The 21,448-nt window shown below is 46.9% G+C and overlaps 1 protein-coding gene and 1 long non-coding RNA gene across 7 annotated transcripts in view; one reads left to right on the top strand and one right to left on the bottom strand.

The window, feature by feature from the left end:
- Positions 1-1,158: 1,158 nt before the first annotated feature.
- FYN (FYN proto-oncogene, Src family tyrosine kinase) overlaps positions 1,159-21,448 on the bottom strand; it is a 209,480-nt gene continuing 189,190 nt past the window's right edge. For all 6 annotated transcript variants that reach the window (XM_027603148.2, XM_027603147.2, XM_027603145.2 and 3 more), the window contains 2 exons: positions 12,874-13,005; positions 1,159-1,818 (listed from right to left, as the gene is read on the bottom strand). In XM_027603148.2, the coding sequence (XP_027458949.2) occupies positions 1,610-1,818; positions 12,874-13,005 (341 nt within the window). In that variant the 3' untranslated portion in view covers positions 1,159-1,609. The remainder of the gene's footprint in view (positions 1,819-12,873; positions 13,006-21,448) is intronic.
- On the top strand, positions 1,849-18,670 carry LOC113927360. The gene is made up of 3 exons (XR_003521600.2): positions 1,849-2,019; positions 14,917-15,144; positions 15,249-18,670. It is a non-coding gene; the product is annotated as an uncharacterized LOC113927360 (long non-coding RNA).

The following is a 21,448-nucleotide window of genomic DNA, read 5'->3' as shown; positions in this document are numbered from 1 at the left end:
AGCTTGACAACGGTCCAGCCTTTCTAGGGGGAAGAACCCACTCCCAGTGTTCTGAATGTTTCTGTCATTTGGAAGTCACTGCACAATGGTTAAATGGACCAGAGAACTCCTTATCACCTGGTGTGGGACAGATATGTCATTACTAGAGCACCTTCCATGATTTAAACAAATGAACAAAAAAAATTCAAATGTAAAATGCTCTCTTTTTAATTACTAAATTAAGAAAGTTAAACAATTAAAAATGTAAACTCACAAATAAATCGTAACAAAAAAGGAATTAAGATTTCAGAGTTGCTACCCAGTATTAAAAACTTAATAGAAATAGGCTTTTTGATTTGTTGTTGTTAAACATGTAATTCAAGGTTGGTACAAACAGCAACTAAAAATGTAATACTTTTTTTTTTTCTTTTTTTGGTGCATCCCCATGAAATGTTAAGTAGTGCATAGTTATTCCACTGGAGACTTCTTGGACATAGAGAAAGTCATTTCATTAGCAGTACAGGACGTTTAAAACACTTATTTTACAATGGGAAATGTCCAACCCCCACCCTCAGAAGTTTTAGTTGCATGAGAAAGTTTAGCAGGTCGCCATGACATGACTCTAATGCTATGGGTTTTAGACCATTTAAATGCGGTTACAAGGTTTATTAAATAAAAAAAGTTTGAAACATTTCAGCATTCATATTTTTATACAAGAAGTATGTGTGGTATCCATCTTCCAGTTCCCCTGGTAGTTATTGGCCATTTGCTTGCTTCAATATGCTTTTAGGCTTCGAGAACAAATCGCAGTTAAGTCAAAGCAAATACTGGAAACAGAACTTGGGAATTCAGCTCTGGGGCTGCTTGAAAAGAGTCAAAGGAACAGCCATCTACAGGTACAATCATGAACCAAAAAAGTGCAATCCAAATTAAAAAGAAAAAAAGAAAAAAGAAAAAGGATCATGCTTTGCAAAAGCCAAAAAGGAGGCCACTGGTTTGCAGGATGACAGCAGTGCTTTTATGCTGATTTGGCAGTAAAATCCTCACTCTGGGTCCCGAGGCGTTACGGCCCAAGTGGGCCATGGTCTCCACATTAGCACCCACATGGCGTATGTACAGGGACATATATATTATATATATTCATATTATAAAAAAGAAAAAACCAAACACCTGTCCTGATTGGTTTTTGTTAAAACATGAAAAAAAATTTTATTGTTTTAGACAAAGAGGCCACTTTTGGAAAATAATACTTTTTTTTAGTTGAATCAGGTGAAGACAGTTAAAATCACATAGGATTTGCATTTTAAAAAAAGGAAAGCACTAGGGTCGTTGGCACTGGAGTAACTATTTACACTGAACAGAGGTTTTGGCCTTTTACATCACATCGATACAATGCATTTTCCAAAGTCTGAGAAATAACAAGGTTCTGTCTCGTATGCTTCACAGAGGAGGTTCGGATTTGGGGACAAGTGTCATTAATGAGGGCCATGGAAGTTCGTCAGCTTCAGAGTCACATGCAATCTGATCCGGGACGGCTCGCACTGCCCGCGCAGCTGGCTACGGAACTGAAAGCTAATGGGGAGGGGGCGGGGAAGCCTCGCCGGAAGGCCTCTCTCTGCAGACCCCGGTCTCACAGGTTTTCACCGGGCTGGTACTGGGGCTCTGTGGCGGTGAAGTAGTCTTCCAGGAAGCCCTGCAAGTACTCGAAAGTGGGCCGTTCTTCCGGGTCCTTCTTCCAGCAGTGGATCATGAGCTCGTGGAGAGAGATGGGGCAGTCCTGCGGGCAGGGCATCCTGTAGCCGCGCTCCACCTGCTCCAGCACCTCCCGGTTGTTCATGCCTGCAAGACAAGGCAGTGAGTGCGGGGCCCGCCACTCCCCTCTCCTCTGAGGCTGCGCGTGGGGAGAACGCGACGAGCCCGGAGCGGCGGGAGGGGGCGGGAGGGAGCCCGGCCCCTTCAGGGGACGCCGCCGCTCAGAAATGAGCCCAGAGTGTGCCACTGCTGTATGCGGAAAGCTGGGTGACGAATCTCGAAAGCTTCGTAAGTGAAAGGAGCCAGACACAAAAGGCAACGTGCTGTATGATTTCATTTATGTGAAGTTCTAGAAAAAGCAAAGCTACAGTGACAGAAAGCAGATGAGTCGTTGGGGGTGGGGGAGTGCCTGCCAAGGGGTTGCGGGGGGGGGGGGGGGGGGGGGGGAAGGAGGGGTGATGTTAATGTTCTGTGTCAGGGGTCAGCAATCTACGCTGTAAAGGCCAGAGAGCAAATATTTGAGGCTTTGTGGGCTGCATATAATCTCCATTACATATTCCTATTTTTAATGACCCTTTAAAAATACACAAAACAAAAACAGGTGGGCGTTGGATTTGGCCCACAGTCGGTAATCTGTCAGCTCCTGTTCTATATCCTGCATGTGGCAGTGGGACTGTTTATGCTTGTCAAAACTCACTGTGTTCTTAAAATGGTTGAATTCTGTTGTATGTAAATTACAGTTCAATTAAACTGATGAAAAACTATGAATGAGGCCGACCAAAAAAAAAAAAAAAAAGCCATGGACTGAAAAATACACTCTCCCATGTTTATAACATCTATGAACTCCATCTCTGAACTTCATAAATTCGTTTTCCTTCTGCCCGGGCCAGCTTTTGGTGCCCTACCAGCTGAGATGTGCCATCTTGTCCCCACGGCTGGGCACCGTCTGGCCCAGTGACCCTGAGGTGCCCCGGGGTTTGGTGACTTTGATGGGGAGACAGGGCGCCTCCAGGGCCCGTGTTTACTCATGACCTTGGACAGGCCATCTATCATTTGAGACCTTTGTGACCCTCTGGGGGAGCTGCCTAATGTTGAAACCTCAGGCTGCACCACACAAACAGGAGACGTTTGGAGGGGGTGGCAGGCAGCCTCTCTACACTCCCGCCTTCCTGACAGAGCAGGAAATACCATAGGTGGGGTGAGGTGCATGCCCTGACCCCTCTTCCAATCACTGCCAGACACTCTTCTCTACCTCTCCTTCCTTTTCCTGCCGTCTCGCCTTCTGCCACTGCCCGCCAAGCACTTGTATGTTTTGGCTGCTCCTTGGCCCCAAGCTTGTAATCTGGAACCCTCCCCAATTTCTGACCTGGTTTACTTACAAAATCAAGAACCTGATTTCAAGCCATACAGACACCTAGATGTCTTCCCCTAGGTCTCAGGGATATCAGCAGAAGACCACAGCATCTGCATGTAGCAGCTCCCTTTAACTCTGGAGGACCTGGGCCCAGAGCACAACCCCGTCCTGACTTCCGGGGTCTGTTGCCATTCTCTTTGTTTTGTTGTTCCTTTTGGAACTGGGTTTCTCCTGGCTCCCGTGGCTGCGAGCCACGGCCCTGTCAGTCACACGCTTATACGAGCCTTTTTGGGATGCTTTCTTATTCTCTGCCACTGTAACTTCTTGTGATAAAATCCATATATTATTCCTGTTGTGTTGAAGTAGGCCTTCGATTTAATTATTCTAACATAACCTTGCTCCCATTTTGGGAGTGACCCTTGGTTTAGTGAGAGGGGTTTAATGAACCAGGTGCCCTCTTCAGTTGGGTGTTGGGTCAGCTCTGTGGCTAATTGGCTTAAATCCTCTTCCGACTGCTGAAAACTCATTTCCTTATCCACCATCCCAAAACCCAAAGCTCTGGAAACCCCAAGTTCTGGCAACTCACCTGGCAGCAAAACTGATCGGAACTGACCCCATTTGGCCATAAAACCCAAGGCTGTTTACTGTTTTTCTGTATTCATACATACTGCTATAGAAGTAAGAATGTCTTATTTGAATATGGATGTGGCCTCAGCCTCTCGAGGGTGTTATTTGATGGATGGTCTATGCACAGCATGGATGTTCTTTAAAAAAAAAAAGTCTGATTCTTGGGCACATCAGGGCCCAAGAGTTTTGGCCAGGACGCTCTGGCCTGAGTGATGGCAGCGATCACATTCCAGCTAGCCCAGAAAGGTTAGGAAGCCAGCGTAATCACGTATGAGGACTGGCATTCTCTGAAGCCTTTGCTTTGTGTTTTACTACAGTCCTTGGTTTCATATCTCAGAAGCCATACGACCTGAACCTGCAGAAATCCCCCTCGTCCCGCCCCTGCCAGGAGCCTGTAGGAACTGGGAGGAAAGACAGGCAGAAGGTCTGAACCTCGGAAGGCCTGATGGGCTCTTCTGGAAGGGGTTTCACCTCCCCCCCACCCCTGGCCCCAAACGCCTTCTAATGCTTTATTCTGGCATTGAGACTGTCCAAAATGGCACTACAGAGTTTAATTAATCATTCTCCTATTGCTCTGTGGAGCTTATGTCAGTAAATGTTTCATTTCATTAAAGAACAAACTACTCAAATGGAAAGATTTCATGTATTTTTTTTAAACTCTTAGTTCAATCTCTGACAATGGAAAGTTTAATTGGCCACTTGGGTCAGGACTATTTTTCCAGTGCTCTGCCCAAGTCCCAGACACAGCAGACAGAGCGACTTGACCCTACACATGTAGCATCCCCCGAGACAGCCCGCTTCCGGGGTGGAGGGAGCCGGGGGACCCACGCAGGCCACCAGCAGGCCCACACCATCAGTCACATGGCTGCTCCTGTTCTCGCTCTGCCTCCTTTCCTGCCTGACTCGTTCCTCCCCTCCTCCCCTTCCTTCTCTCCCCAGGCTTCCTCAAAGCATGGGGACCATATGTAACCAATTCCACACCCTGGGCCAAACCAAAACATATCAATGACAGCTTTGCCAGAAAAGTGGGAAAAAAGACAAGGCACATTCGGCTGACAGTGACAGTATGAGTGGGATCAGCTCTCTTCCAGCTGCCAGTAAGCCAGAGCCCGCCTGGCGGAGCTGCGGAAGGCACCTTCCGCACCCTGCACGGTCTGGAGATGCCCGCTGAGCAAGGCTTAGGCTGGTTTTGACTCTACAGACAATAGCCAGGTTAAGTGGGCTGCGTTCATATTTAAAGGAGTAGTATTCTCAGCTATAAGAATTTTGATAAATCATTTCAAGAATTTCTTTTTTTAGCAAAAATGGGTTTTACTCTATACATTCCTACAGAGATGAGCCTACTTCATTTTTCTTTTTAGATGTTTCATATTTTTGTTACCAAAAGAACTTGCTAGTTCCCCTCTTTTCGTCACTTTTCCCAAGACTTTGGCTTTACCTAGTACGTGGGAGGGGTGAAGGACAGGGACTGGGAAGGGGCTACACATGGGCTTGAGGACCAGGGCGGTCAGAGGAGAGTCTGGAGGGACATGGGGCTGCCGGAAGATGGGAATCTGGTTACCAGACTTCCTACTGAGGTAGCAGACAGCGAGGGAGGAGGGCGCTTGGGAATGTTTTTCCTTTTTCTCCCTTTTCATGCGGGAGATGCTAGCAGAGAAACAGAAAAGACAGAAGCTTGAAAACACGGCATATGGGCACGTTTTAGGGAAACACTGTCATCAACAGTTCGGGCCTCCAGGTTTCTTAGCGGGAACTGCACCAGAGACCATTTGTCAGCAGGAGGGGGGTCTCTCTGCCACCAGGAGTGCCCGACTGCGGGGGGTGTCACAGTCACGAAGTGCAGCTGGGTGTGTGCCCTGGTTCCCAGCCTCCACATCGGAGGAGGGCCAGCGCCGCCCCAACCCTGTCCTCTTCCGGCCCCCACCATGCAGCCCCTGACTCTCTGTCCTCTCCCTAGATGGGGACAATGGGCCATTTCCATGGGTCACTCCCACAGGGCACAACTCAGTGGTCCTCAGTCCACAGAAAACCCGCGGGGCCTGCCGTGCCAGGGTTTGCTTTCCAATTCCTCTCCCCTAGGTCCTCCACGGGGCCCCCTGCCACCACGGCTTTCCGGCTTTCCAACACAGTCGCGGAGAGAGCATCATTTCCAATCGGTCTGCCCAAAACCCTGCTGCTGAGACTCTTCAGCCAGGGGGACTGCATTCCCTTCCTGTCATGAGGACCATATTATCCTTTCCAAATCATTTTGCTGGCTTCCTCGTGGTTTCTGCATTAGGGGTAAGCGTCCGACGCTCATCGCACACGGCTGCCAACAATGTAGACTTTCCTGTGTGCCTCTGTTTTCTTTCCCCTCCCCTTCTTTTAGATTTCCCCATTCCTCTCCTTCGAGCTACCTACTAACTCCACAGAGTCTCCCTCCCTCTCTTCTGTTGGATTCTTTGCAGAAGGGAAAGACAGCTCCTTTCCCCCGGCGGAGCCACTCCACTACTCCCCACTCTGCACCTTTCACTGATGACTTGACCTACCCCGGCCTCAGTTTCTTCATTTGTCAACAAAATACCTCCACAGTCACTGTGCTTTCAGCTGTTTAAAACAAAACAAAACAAAACAAACCCCAAACAGTCTCCTATGAAAGAGGAGGGTTTGGCTTCATGGCCTCCCATTTGTGCAGCTTCCTAATATGGATCTCGGAGGGGCCAGCTCTGCACGATCAGGGATTTTCACTATTAGAGGATCAAGCTGCATCTGGATTTGACTATGGGTTGCAAGAACCTGGATTTTTGTGCCACCGGAAAATTGAGCACTGTCACAATGGGAACGATGTGAGGTTATCAGACACTGAGATTACTTTTGCAAACTGAGCTTTCCATTCAAAGGAAATTATGCTCTATTGTGCATAAGGCTTTTGTCAGAGCCCCCCTCCACCCGCCCGCCCCTTGCTTCTCTGCATAAACCCTGTAAAAAGCTGCTTCTGTTTGCTTGTCTGTGTCTGTTGAGCAGGGCCGTGCTAATGTCAGGGGAAGGAGGGCTGAGTTAATGGTGCTTGCTTGGCACGCGCTTGTGCTACAGACCATCATGTGCTCCAGGTGTCTTACTAGGCGACAACCAGGAGGTGTCCTGTTAGGTCTGGTGAAGGATCAAAGCACAAGTTTAGGGCAGATAGATAGTGATCAAAGAGTATAGACGAAAATAAAGGAGTGACTCTGAGAAGGCACAATGTCTAGTTCTCTTTTTCTTGCCCCATTTGACCAGATAACCTTGGGGCAGATGTTTTTATTAAGCCCACCGTATGAATAAATACAGAAATGACAGCTACTCAGGGGCCATAATACAGAAAGGTTATTTGAAGTTGGTCATGCAGTATCGTGAAGAACTCCCTTGTTCCAGAAAAGGAGAAGTGAGGAAGAGCATGAGGGTGTCCACTGGGAAGGCCGTGGAAACACTGAGCTGAGAACGAAGGGCAGCAGAACGCAGGGTTCAAGAGTGGAAAGTTCCTCTCTGGCTGCCCGCTCCACTTGCCTACCCCTCCTGTCCTCTCACCTCTCATTAGCCACACTGGCCAAGAGGAACCTTGTAGGCAAAGGGGGGCAGCATGACTCCTGGGCATCCAGGAAGGCTTCCCTCTCTGGGGGAACTCAGGAGCGGAAAGGAGAAGCCCTGGGGGCTGTGGACGGGGGCAGGGAGGGCAGGGCGGGCAGAGGACAAAGCGCCCTTGGCTGAGGGTAGAGGTTCTATTCTGCTTCCATTTTCCTGGCTGGAGAGGCTAAACTTTTCCTACCCCAAGAAAAATCTGCTCTGTCGGCATGCTGAGCATAGCAGGAATAGTAAGAGTGCAGGTGATGAAAATGGGTTGCCGAACACAGAGGAATATGTCTGCGATTCAGGGCTGCAGGGTATCTAAGTGGGGCAGAGGGAGGAGAGGGCTGGGACTTCTAATTCTCTAAGGAAGGTGGCTTCTAGCTTCACTAATTTCCCTTGCCTCTTCAAGTCATGGTCAGGTGATGGGATATATTCATGAAAGCCAGGCAGCTGTCACTTACTAAAAGATCTGAAAATGCTTCAAATGCATGGATAAATGTGATGTGCTTAAGAGAATGCTCCTGCTTTGCTAGATCCTGCCAAATTCACAAAGCAGGTGTTCAGTTGAGAGCCAGGGCACAGAATGGCCAGGACAGTCTGCCTAGAATGGTGCTGGAACGTGGTGTTTCAACCGGACCACAGTGTCAATTTCCCAGAACAACTTTGAGGACAGAGGCTATCTCGTGGCTGGGACAGTACATGCTATATTTATGTGTGGAGATGATGAAATAGAGTTAAAAGGCTTTGCAGGCTATCAGCCACACTAAAAAAATCTTGTTTCAAAAGCCTCATAGGCATCATCCTTTTTTTTTTTTTGCTACCCCATCCATCCAACTATCTATCCATCCATCCACGTGCTGACACTTATTGAGAGTCTACTATGGGGCAGACACTGCTGGGCACTGGGGAATATCTAAAGGAGCTCCTGTCCCCTCAGAGCTACTGTGAATTACAGACACACAGACAGGGGCTTTAACAGAGATGTACCGGGTGTCATGGAAGCAAGCAGAAAGGGCAAGTCATTTGGTATGGACATGAAGAAAGCTGTGCAGAGGAGGTGATGTCTGGGTTGGGCTTTGAAGGATTCTGAGGCAGACAGTGAAGCTGAGAAGAGTGACTCACATCAGAGGGACATCTCAGTGTGAGGGCTGGGGGTGGCAAGAGAGAAATCACGTCCGATCGTGTCACTCTCCCACACAAGCCCCTCAGTGACTCCCCATCTCACTAACAGTGAAAGCTAAAGTCCTCACAATGACCTAGGAAGGCCCCATCTGATCTCCCCAGGGGCCTCTCAGATCTCCCTCTCCTCGCCTCTAGCCACACTGGCCTCCTTGCTGTTCTCAGGGTCTTGTTTCCTTCAGGTCATTTGTCACCCCCCCAGTGAGGTCTCCTTGTGAGGTGCTCCCTTGCCACTCTCCATTCTGTTCCCCTTTTACTTTTCTCCCTACCCATTACCACCAGCCAATACCGAGTAGAGTTTGCTTATTATCTTTGTTTATTGTCTGTCTCTTCCGAGAAGAATAAATTGCTCATGAGGGCATAAGTTTTTGTCTGCTGGTTCAGTGCTGTATTCCTGGTGCTTGCACAGTATCTAGCATACAGCAGGTGCTCAATAAATATTTGTGAAATGACTCAAGGAGCCCCCCCCCGCGCCCCCCTCCTGGAAAGAGTTATTAAGGACTACGCAAACTAAGGCTTCTGGAGTTTATCTGGAAGGTGAAGGGAAGCCACAGACGTTTTTAACTAGGAGAGTAAGATAGCTGGGTCTCTGTTTTCTGGGATAACAACCCTGGTGGTGACAGTGATAGAATGGGTGAGGGGGGAGCAGAAGCCGAAGCAGGAAGTCCCATGAAGAGGTCACTGCGAGCGGACGGCAGCCTGACCCAGGGCCGTGGAGGCAAAGAGAAGAAGGATGTGAGGGAGGTCTGAAGGTGCCTGACTCTGATTGCATGCATCAACCCCAGAGAACTCCTGTCATGTGAGTGTTGTCATTTCTCACATACAACAGTCCATCAGTACAAAATCCGTTCTAATCTTGATGCAAAGAATGGTTCTGCACCTCGGCTCACAGAAAAGCAAGCTAGAGTGCTAGGCCTAGAATGTGTTCAAGTCAGGCTGCTCCCAGGGCATCTGTAAAGTGGAGCTGTTCTCTGGAACGGCATGCATCTCTGTGACACCTCTTGGAAGCAACCTTTGTCTGGGAGGGCGTGGTGCGTGCGACTCCTTTCCCCATGCACCACACCCTCCTTTCTGCAGGCTCCTTTCTGCATTTCAGTACTTTTTCTTTGGCTCTAAGGCTGTCATTCAATTTGAGATTGTCCTTCTTCCCTTCCTTTTAATCCACTCCTCTTACAGAACTCGCTAACTAACCAGCCGACCCATGTTTCATTGTCTTCTCAACCCTTCTGCTCTTCATGTGGTCACACCTCACATACTCCACTCTAAGCTCCTTCTCTGATTCTTACTTCTGGAATTCCTTTCATGCTGGGCAGAAATGCTTGGAAAGCTTTACGAACCCGTGGATAAGTCATCTCCCTTCCCTTGACCTCCATCCTCACCTACCAGCCAAAGTCCCTTTCCTCTGTGTGAAGGTGACAGAAGGTCATGCTTAGGTATGAATGAATTCAGAAAAATACCGCCACCTACTGTTCTTGAAAAAAGAATTACTTAAAAATGTACTCTGGCCAACTGAGAAATTTCTGCATGGAGATGTCAGAATGGAAGGCATGAGGGACGGGGCCTGGGAGTCTGTCCTGGCGTACCCCCAACAGGCACAAGGATTCAGCGCAGCAGAGAAGCAATGCCTGGGCACACACTGACTGACTTGGCCCCACCTAAAGGGAGAGGATGGAGACGAAGGGCCTTTCACAGTGACGTCTGGATGATGCTTAATGACACTGTGTCTTAGGAACTGGTATCCTTCATTACGATATTAATCCTGTAATTGGAACTCTTCTGTAAAAGCCCTCCCTCAAGAAGCGTTTACTGTGAGATCCAGAAGTCCAATTAAATAGGATTATAACTATGTTAAAAGACAAAAACAGGAAGGACCCATGGCTAGGAACAGGCCTGGGAACCATTTTCTGTGGCTATCTGTGGCTGAGGAGCTGCTCCTGTCGCTCGCCCACTGACACAGCGCCCTGGCCGCTGCAGCGGACCTGCCAGGCCCCAGAGCCTCCCTGTGGCAGCGCACCAGGCCCCCACGACAACGACAATGGGCTCTGGCCAGCCTTCCCAGCTCATGCCCAGGCTTCACGTCACGGCCCTCAGATTCCTTCTCCTGCAGCTCCTTGAAGAGGCTCTGTCCTCCTCGGCCCTGGTGCCTTCCCATATGCCCGTCCATATCCAGGACATTCTTCCCTCTTCCTTGACTTGAGGAAGAAGTCCTGCCTGCCTCTTCCATGCAGCTTCCCAGAAACAACCCGTCCTGTTACCCTCGGAGAAGCAGAGCAGCCCTCCCAGCCCCCTGACACGTCAGCAGCTGCTCACGGTATGTAACTACATGTAGGCGAGTGGACCTCGTTCTCACTGAGAACTCCTCTGCCACCCTCACTGGATTCTGCGGGAAAGGCCCTCTGTAGATAGCTGAATCACGTGTTCCTGATCCCATTATCAGAATTAAGAGTCGAGGCCCACAGGGGGTAAATTCAAGTAATTCATCCCATGAGGATGATTCCCTCTAATAATAAATAAGTATCAGAAAAGACTGATTTCTTCCCGGACTTGATGCATATTTTATCTATCTGACTGTAAATTCCATGAGTGCAGGGACTAAATTTATTTATTTGCTCATTGTTCTACATCCCCAGCAACCAAAACAGCGCCTTGCTCCAGGAAGGTTTTAATCTGTTTCCTCAGAGTGTGAATGTCTTATTTGTACTCACTTCCCAGGTAGAGCAAAATGCCCGGCAGAGTTCACACTCACGGACGCGATGCTGAATGAATCCTAGTCTGAGTTATAAAATGAGGCCATTTTCTTTATGCTAAATCCCAAATCGGGAAAAGCCTCTCCCTCAGAAGCACACACCTGCCTGCCTTCTCTGGGGCCCCAACCCCTGCCCCTTTGTCTGGGTTTCTGTGTGCAACCCTGAGGAACAAAAAGTGGCTTTGTGTCACTGAGAGGAAAGCCTTTACAGAAACGCAAAACAACATTAACCTTTTCCCCTCCGGGGCATTCAACACACTGGCTGACCGTAAACCTGGGGCATTCAGGGAGAAATTCGTTCAAAATTCAGGCAAAAAAAAAAGGTGCCTTCCTATCTTCAAAATCCCAAGACCTGCACATTTTCCCCCCTCAAGAAGCAACTCAAAAATGCCCACGCTGCACTCTAGGCCCCTCTTGGGCAGCCCTTTCTGCCACGCTGGTTGGCTCCTTGCAGGGCGTCTGCCCCCTCTGCATGTGGGGGGCAGCCACCACCTCTGCCTCCGTAAAACTGACTGCCACCTGCGTTGGAGACGCCCCATGCTGGCGCTTCAGAGACAGGACATTTTGTTCATTTTGTCTCTGTGCCAACCTGCCTCTGCTAGGAGTCTCAAGGCCACGGCAACCTGAAAAGAGATCCTCTCTACTTCTCTGCATTCTCTGAAAATGACCAGAAATAATCATAAAAAACGAACAAAGGGATTACAAATTAATCTGCCCTTGCTGTCTCCTCTGACTACCAAGATAGAATTACAAACCCAGGATTTGCAAGAGACCTCAATTCCTCATCAATCTCCACTACCATTTCTATCATGGCTTTTTTTTTTTTTAAGCTCCTTTCTTAGGCAGGGAATGAGGAGGAGCTACGTTCTTTCTTCACTCAACAGTAACTGAAAAATATGTCCTTAACATTTCAGAAAGCAGATCGTCCATGTGCTAGAATATAACCACTAAAGCGTGGAGGTGAAATGGCACGAGTGTCCTTTATGTCAGCATCTGCTGAAATTAATGAATTAAAGGGTGGACAACCTAAATCTGTGGCTTCTTTGAAAAGCATGAGTCCAATAGTTCAGAAAATTTGCAGGGCCCAAGACTCTCCCATTTCTTTATTTTACGCTTGCTTTCGTAGGGCATATTTTGACTGTTTGGATGGGCAGTGTGGCCTCAAAACTGTGTTTCGAATGTGCCTCTGCTCTCTCTGGCCATCTGGAGCTCGGGCCTGCAGAGAGAGCAGGTCCTGGCATTTTCCTGCCAGGTTCACTCCATGGGTCAATGCTACAGTGTAATCAAAAAGCGGTGGGAGCTTTTCTCCTTCTCTGTCCTGGAAGTGCCCGCAAACTATTTGGATGAGGCTGTGCCAGCACCACCGCTCCTCCTGGAGCCACGCGCTCTGACCAAGAGGGCACAGACTGCACGACCTGGGGGGCACCGAAGCGCTCATCCTAGCTGCTGTTTACATGAATCCCGCACACCACGCACGGCAGCTGCTTGTCTATGTGATGTCCGCGGTGGCTCCCAGTCCTGCTCTTCCCTGGCTAAATACCTGTATATGTTCCTCAAACTCACGCTTGGCAGAAAGTTGAGGGTGGGGCTCAGAAGGCAAAGTGTGAGGAGAGCAGCCAATCAGAGGCCTGTCTCTGCTAGGTACCGCTCTTACCTGGGTATGGCACTCTTCCTTTGGTGACCAGCTCTGTGAGTAAGATTCCAAAAGACCACACGTCAGACTTGATCGTGAACCTCCCATACAGGGCTGCTTCGGGAGCCGTCCACTTAATGGGGAACTTTGCACCTGCAGAAAGAACACGCAGTGACTCGGCAGGCAGGGAGCATGGTGCCGGGTGTGGGGCTGGGGGGGAGTGCTAGGAAGCCACTTTCACAGCAGCAAGGTCGCAGAGGAGGATGGAAGGCGGTGAGCAAGAATGGACTACAACTGAGCAGCTGTGGGATCTGGTCCTGGCTCTGTGACCTTAAGCAAGCTAGTCTAATTTATTTTTCCCATCAAAAGGTTGGTGTTCAAAGCCCCTTAAAGCCCTGGCTTCTAGAACTTGAATCTGTGACCACACTGAATGTCACAGGGTTGGTCTGGATGTGGGGCTGACTTGTGATTTAGGAAACTAATTTTGTATATTTTTTCCTTTGCTTTGAAATGATGTCATATTCTAATTCATACATACAGTATTAAATCATAGTGCTACTCTCATGAATTCTTTGGTATAGAAGACTATATATAGTGTGCTCTTGCGAGGTACACCGAAACCATATCCAACCACCATGCTTCTCCCAAGGTGAAGAACATTTGCTGCAGCCCATGTATTTTGTAGAAATGGGCTCTATTTCCCAAGGCCTCCAAAACCCACAGCAGAGAAATGATTTTGCCTCTGGCTACTTCCCTCCACCTTTCCCCCCATCACTGACAGTGGCCATCTTTACTCCTGGGACAGCTTTTTCTTCTGTACTCTATGATTCCTTGTTTACCTCCCTACCTTTCTCCCACCCACCAGAGAGCGTACTATTTACTGTTTTTTATTTTTTTAATTAAAAAAATTTTTGGGCGCCTGGGTGGCTCAGATGGTTAAGCGTCTGCCTTCGGCTCAGGTCGTGAGGGGATTGAGTCCCGCATCGGGCTCCCTGCTCCTTGGAAGCCTGCTTCTCCCTCTGCTTCTCTCTCTCTCTCCCTCTCTCTCTCTGTCTCTCATGCATAAATAAATAAAATCTTTAAAAAAAAAATAAAAAAAAATTTTTTTTAAAGATTTTATTTGTTTGACAGAGGCACAGCGAGAGAGGGAACACAAGCAGGGGGAGTGGGTGAGGGAGAAGCAGGCCTCCCATGGAGCAGGGAGCCCGATGCGGGGCTCGATCCCAGAACCCTGGGATCATGACCTGAGCTGAAGGCAGATGCCTAATGACTGAGCCACCCAGGCGCCCCTACTCTTTGTTTTTTAAAGAGTAGTCTGCCTCAATGACTATCTTATGAGTCTGATTTCTCAAGACCAAGCAACAAATTCATGCCCAGGTCAGTAGAATCTTTTCTTTGAAGTTTCTCAGATCATTAAAAGAATCCTCTCTCCAATCCAAAAGGAAGGGTGGCATCCATCCTGCTCTTCATAAGGCTAGATATGTGTACAGGGAATTAAAATTGATTCAGCAGCCTGTGCTCTCATATATTAAGCTCAGCAATTATAAAGCAGTTCCAGAAATTTCACTGAACAAACTAAAAGAAAAACACAGGAATTGTTATTACTGATGTAAACACAATTATATGTTTAAAGTACGTTAATTTTACTCAGGATCTCCTAAAAAAAAAAATCATACAAAGGCTGACAGAATCAGAAATTTTCATAGTATCTTCTACGAAAAGTCACAATATGCGAGAGTGGCAAATAATTAAAATCTTTAAATTAGCATAGTTTTAATAATGAGAGGTATGATAAATTACAGCAATTAGATTTTTGTTTTAAACACAGTACATGATAACGTCTTTAGCAAATCTACCCTGGCATTTTCTGGCAATATAATTTTCCTCTCCATCTCTTTTATGCCAGTGTGAAATGAAATTTAAAAAATCCTATTTCATTATGAGGCATCTTACATTTACACTGGAGCAGAAAAGTTATTCTATAGTTTTCTTTTCCTTTTATGCACTGAGTTATTTTTAATTAGCTGTGTTTCTCAAGCATAATTATTTCTATCTTTTCTTAAGTGCTGCATGATTCCACACAAGGCCTGGTATTCTCCGAACAGTCGTTTTGTTTTTAAAGTTTCTTTCAAAGCGTTCTGCTGTGTGAGAACCTACCCTCGAGCATTCTGTTCACGCAGCTTTGGACTCTGAGCCGCTGGGATTAACGTGATAGATTTTCTTCAGTGTCGAGAACAGACTTTGCCCTGGACCAGACCTCAGCTGGAGTTCTCTTATTTCAGAGAATTAAAGGTATATTAAATTCATTCTTATTTAAACTATCTCTTGAGCCAAATGGCTTGGAAATCTATGTCCATCTCGAAAGCAAAAAGAACTTTCTTTTCTCCCCTGTGTAGACACAAATCCTGTAAACAAAATGACAAGCAAAAGGAGCCTTTCTTCCCTTCTTGGAATCATTCAACATTTGTGAAGGTGTGTGTTGCTGAAAGTAAACTGTTCAAAATTTGGATAAAGTCATTTTGGATTTTCTGAGAGAAGATTTCATAATGTGAGGTTAACAAAAACCCAAACAAATGTCAATATATCAGCCCGTTGTGCTAGGTGGCTTCATTGTTTTTTCCTTATGTCATCTACGACAAGAATTACAATATGTAAACCTTCAACAGATAAATTCAAACAAAGGCTGTAATGGATCTCTGATAGGAAACCGTTTGTGGATATGTGCTTTGAGACTTATTAGCAGGAGCTTTTGTAAATAAATATTTTGCATTAGTTTTCTTTCTAAGATAAGCAATATATTTACACCTAATGCATTTTGGAAGAAAAAAAAATAAAGGATGTCTTTGTCCAATTTCTCCTACTTCTTTTCAGTCTTAAAATAGCAGGGACTGTTGAAAAAAAAGCTTCTCTAAAGATAACCCATGTTTTCCTTTTCAAGGCAGAAAAAAAGTTAATAAATTAAAGCAGTGATAATCTGTTAATCATTAACTACAGTTTCAACAAAAGAACTGATGGGTGTCCTCTCTTTTATGCACCTCATTACCTCTACTTCCCCTCGCCTTGGTTTCCCACCTCCTGGGGGCACAGAAGCAGCTCCAAACGGTGTGTAGTGGGGGTGGGGGGAGGTGTCTCTGTCCAGGGCCAGGCAGGTTGCACCTTGCAAACCCCAGTCTATGAGAACAGCACCCCCAGGGCTGTCTGGAATACCACCTACACAACCCCACAGGTGGCCCTGTGGGGGGCTGCAGTGGGCTCTTGCCTCGGGTGAAGTCAAGAAGGCTCAAGAAACCTGCAAGAAAGTATCTCTTTCCCTCGAAAATAAAGTTCCGCCCCCTCATATTTTTTCAAAGATATCATGACAGGCAGTAACTCAGGATCAAAGTTGTCTCCTAAGCAGTATGGATTTGTAGAAAAAAGAAGACGGCATCCAGAGGCCTGTATTACAATGAACTTGGCCTTACTGTGTAACCAGCTGATTTGCTCTTCTTGAAATTCTCCTGTTTGGGAGCAGGATTCAGATGCCAATGCCATTTCCTCTCCTTTGCATTTTATCAGAGGAAACGTAGCCAACTGCAGGTAGGATAATCTGTGTCACTGGTATCATGGGCTTTGGAGGCCACAATAACTCAGTGAACTTGTTCAATGTTTAGCTGAACCAAAAAATAAAGGAATTATCATCACTCTAGTGTTTATTTCTGACTGAATTACTTTAACAGTTTAGGATTCTTTGAGGCCAATAGACAAAGGCCATACATGATATGTATGTATTTAATGCATGGGACTTGAAACATCTTTTCCACTGTTTTCCAAGCAGCGTTTGCAGATTTTGTATCTCCCAGGGTAAAGCCCTTGCTGAGAGCCTGACTCGGTGCCGTCAGCGAGGCCCAGGTCCTGGAACCACCATGGGACTTGCGTCATTTACCTTTCTGTAATCCTAGTGAGGACCAGCGAGCCTGAGGCCAAGCCATTTTCTGTGGCGAGTAAACATGCCAGTGTTATAAGTAATAATTTGTCACCGACATTTCCATCCTGTTTCTCTAGATTCTGTTGAGATTGAACTGAGTGGTCATGAGCTCTGTGTCACGACGGGGGATTGTACTCCCTCTCTCGGCTTCAACCACTCTCCTGACTCCCGTGTCACCTGTGTTTGGATCACCCGATGGGCTCTCCCTCCTGAATTCCTGATCTGTACAATGGATTCTCTCCTCAGCGTCTCCGCTGGAAGGCATCAAAGGGCCTCTCAAACACAACATCCAAAATTGACCTTCCCCAGAATTCTGCTTCTTTTTCACCGTTTGTTGCCTTGTAAACTGCCCAGGTGATGAGACCAGAATGACGAGAATCCTCCTTATCTGGATGCTGCGTCTAACTGCCCATCGCCGCGCCCTCACAAGGCAGCACAGGGCCTGCCCAGGGAAGGAGCTCAGTCCATCTTCCCTGTGTCTTCTTCGGCCCCTGCTGCTTTATCACTCCCCAGGCTGAGTCCACTTCACTCCTGTGAATGTGTCTGGGCATCTTCACTACCCTCACTCCAGTCCTTACTCACTCCCTGTCCCCTGCCTGCACTCCTGCAAGGGCCTTCCAGCTGGGCCCATATGCACAGTCTGGTCCCTCCAACCTACTGCTCCAGCCGCTTCCTGTTATCCTGGGCACCTCTCCATTGCCCTTCTCCGATGGTTCCCACCTGCTGGAGGGCCACGGGGCAGGCTGTTCCCTTTGCTGAAGTCCCGACCCCACGGCTAACTCCTGCTCCTTTGTTCTTAGCCTAAATGTTATTTGCACAGGGAACCTTTGCTGGGACACAGGACTGGGGTCGGTTCCTAGCACTGTGCTGTCAGAGCCTCTCGTTCTTTGTGGCTACTACTATTCCAGGGCAGATGAATACATTAGTTGTTTGAAGCACGCCTCTCTCAAGAGATAGAGACTGTCCCTTGAGGGCAGGGAGGGCAGAGGGAAAACAGTGGAAAAGATGTTTCAAGTCCCATGTCTTTCTGGATGGCTACCTTATCTCCGGTAAGGAGATCAGTGCCTGGTGCACAGAAGAAACTAGATAAAGACGTGTTGAATGATGGAGGAATGGCACAGCTGATTCGCCCTTCCAGATTTCCTTTCCAGGCTGAACCACCACAGCTCCTCAGGAGGCTTGTTATTATTAGTTCCCTGCTCTCTGGCGGGTCCTCTCCTCGTCCTCAGTGACCAGTGTCACTGTCTGCCATCATCTGGATACCCTTGTTAAGGGCCTCTCAACTGCTGAGACTGCAGTAGAAGACCATCACCCCCATGACACTTAGAAACACCTGGAAAACCCTGTGTTCTTACTGCCAAATGAAGTGTCGGGTGAATCTGAGGCAGAAGGAGCCCCAGACTTTGCTCTGTGAGGAGTGGGGGGCCTAGATCACTGGATTTGCGGCTCGGGGGGTTCTATCAGCAGAAAGTCTAGGTGACCAGAGGCCTTGGGAATGTTCACAGCAAAACAAAGTGGAAAATCCTTTTTGGAATAGAATGAGATGAAGCAGATAACTGGTTGCCAATCACTCATACCCCCGGCCCTGGTCTTTCTCAGGTAAAATAAGGTTAACAGTCATCCAGGCTATAGGTAGGAGAAAAGAGAGGGTTGTGGATACATTCAGTTATCAACGTTTGACCACAAAACAGCATCAAGCCCCCACTACCGCTGACTGGTTTTGTTCTCTCATTTCCTACTGTAAGTATTTCTGAGTTTTCCCCACCTGCCTGGCACCGTACCTAGTGCTGGGGATGCAACAGTGAGCTCAACCTCTGGCTCTCATGAAGCTTGCAGCTCAGTCTGGGAAGGAGATAAAATAAATGAGTGGCCATTATATATGTCAGACAGTGACAGATGCTATGAAGAAGAATAGAATGGGCTAGAAGGACAGATTTTATGGGGCTTTGTAAGCCCCACTGAAGTCTTTGGATCCTATCCTAAGTGTGATGGGAAGCCACTGGGGCCTGTGAGCAGAATAGGATGATATCCTACCGCATTCTTTCTCCTTGTCTTTCAAATGTGGAAGATACATATCATTACCTTGAGAACAATTTATGATGAGAAAGAACGTGTAAAGCATTTTGACTTTTCAACACTCTTGAGAAGCATCATGACATTTCAAGGCCCATGGGTGTTTCTTAGCAATTTGCATTGAGTAGATTATGCTTCTATTGTCACTTCTGACGTCATGTTTATTTAACTAGTGGCTCTAGTCACACTTGTGCTATTTTAGCACACTTTTCACGTTTGAACAATACTAATAATCTCAGCAACAAAGGAGTAAAACTTAGCATACTCCAACACTTTGCAAAGCTCAAACATTTCTATGAGAAATGAATTAATTATCTTCTCTGAATTTATTCTTCCCTGATGTCCTTCCTTCCTTTCCAAGCCTGTCTCGTGTCTCTGCCTTAGGCTCTTCTCCATCCCCCACTTGCTAATTGCGAGTGTAGAGTCTGAGAGGCGGCAGTGCTGGGACTCTTCCCTCTGACTTACTCCCTTGGGAGACACACCCTGTCCCATGACTACCCCTGCCCATCATCTCTGCGAATAAGGCTGGAAACCCTACACAGACTCTGTTTCTCCTCAGAAGTCCCAGTTCTTGATGTGCAAATGTCAAAGGGATCAAAGCCTCTAGGGTGTCCCCACCTTTATCTCAGATGTGGCAACCATGAATCTAAATTCATTATTTTACTAAATCATCTTACTATGAATAAGACATTATAAAGGAGATTCTTGTACTAGGTAGAAAATTTTACTAAATGACTGACCTGACTTAAAAAGCTTGTTCTCACTTTAATATTTTAGCATGCAAATGGAGTTTTTTTTTTTTTTTTTTTTTTTTAGTATCCCTTTTCTGGGGGTCAGATCATCATTCTGCCAGGCCTCAAAGTGAGGGAGAAACTGGATAGCCAGCTGGAACTTCTCCCTCTCCTCAAACCTCCAAGCTAATCCATCATCCAAGTTTTTTTCCTCTCTCTCTCTCTTTTTTAGTAATCTCTATGTCCAAAGTGGGGCTCAGGCTCATGATCCTGAGATCGAGTCATATGCTCTACTGACTGAGCCGGTCAGGCGCCCCATATCATCAAGGCTTCCTGTTTCCCTCTTTGACATGTCTCTCACATTTGCCCTTTCTTGTTTAAGCTCTTTGCTGAAACTTGTCTTGGGTCCTTGTCCCTCTGATCAGTCCTCCTGTCATGGTTCATGGATCGTGCCCTGCCTTCGGCTCATTGTCCTTCCAACGAGTCACTTACACCTTAGCTTCATAATGCTCCCCTCACCAACTGTATAGTGGGCCCCCCACTGCATCAAGGCAAAATCCCCTGCCTGGTTTCCATGCCCACGTATCTATTCCACTTCAGCTCTTGCAATCCCAAACACATCTCCTCTGGTTTGCTTTCTCAGAACCTGTACTCTGCCCTTGGCGTAATCATACCTGCTTCTTAGCTTGTTCTAAATGTCTTCTTTCCTTCCACCTGCTTAGCTGAAGCCTACTCATCTCAAGTCCCACCTTCTTCACGAAGTCATCTGGGATCACTCCAGCCTTCACTGATCTCTCCAATGCACTTGGAGCCAATCTTATAAATAACAGTATAATGCTTGACAGTAGTAGCCACAACAATAGCAACACATATACTGAGTGCTTGCTAAGTGTCAGGCATCATGCTAAGTACTTTACACGCACGAGGTAGATGCCAGTAATAGTACTGTCCTCCAGATGAGAACACTGAACACAGAGAGGTAAAATGATAGGCCAAAGAACATGTGGCAATGGTGGAACTAGGATTTGAACCAAGGGAGTCTGGCTCCAGAGCCCAAGTGCTTCAATGCTATACCCCATGCTCCTGTGCCCATGTCCCCAACATGTCTTCCTGCTAGTTCTGCAGGTGTTATTTTTTATCTTCTTAAGTAAAATGTAAATCCTTTGCGGCTGGAGACCATGTTCTATACTTCTATTCCGTGACGGTACCTTGCCTGAGGCTGATTAAAGAGCAACTGCTCAACAAATCTTTAACTGGCTAAAGGCAATTTATCTTAGCAATTTGCCAACACTGTGATGGCCAAATAAATTCTCTTCCTTTACACAGATTTAATTAAACCAAAAAAAAAAAAAAAAAGAAAAAGAAAAAGAAAAGAAAAAAGAAAAGAGTGGATACACAGCAGTGTAATGAACTAATAATTGTTTTCACTCTTAGTATTATAGGAATAAAATCATCCTTACCATACTCTGGGATGGTCTGACCGAATGCTCTTGGTTTTTAAGTGAAAACAAGAAGACCAGTTAAATTCATTAAGTCAGGATGGCTCATCCCAACCCCCAGGATCCGTTCCAGTTAATGAAGGTCCTGTATCTCTAGTGGCCAGGCAAGCTGTTTTCTTTGTCTCAAATGGAAACAGTTCTTACTCGATTTGGTTACTTACTATACTTTATGCATCTTCATGCATTAAGATGATGGCAGTGACACTGGAGATATTCAAATGAAAATGGCAGAGACTTCCACTCCCAAGTCTACCTCCTGCACTAAGTGTATGCAAGTTGGGCAGGAATTGGAGAAAATGCTTTCCCTGTGAGAGTGCAAAGGGGCCCAC

The sequence above is a fragment of the Zalophus californianus genome, chromosome 7 (assembly GCF_009762305.2).
Source record: "Zalophus californianus isolate mZalCal1 chromosome 7, mZalCal1.pri.v2, whole genome shotgun sequence".
Lineage (NCBI taxonomy): Eukaryota > Metazoa > Chordata > Mammalia > Carnivora > Otariidae > Zalophus > Zalophus californianus.
The sequence above is the reverse complement of the archived record's forward strand: the minus strand, read 5'-3'. Positions and strand labels throughout refer to the sequence as shown.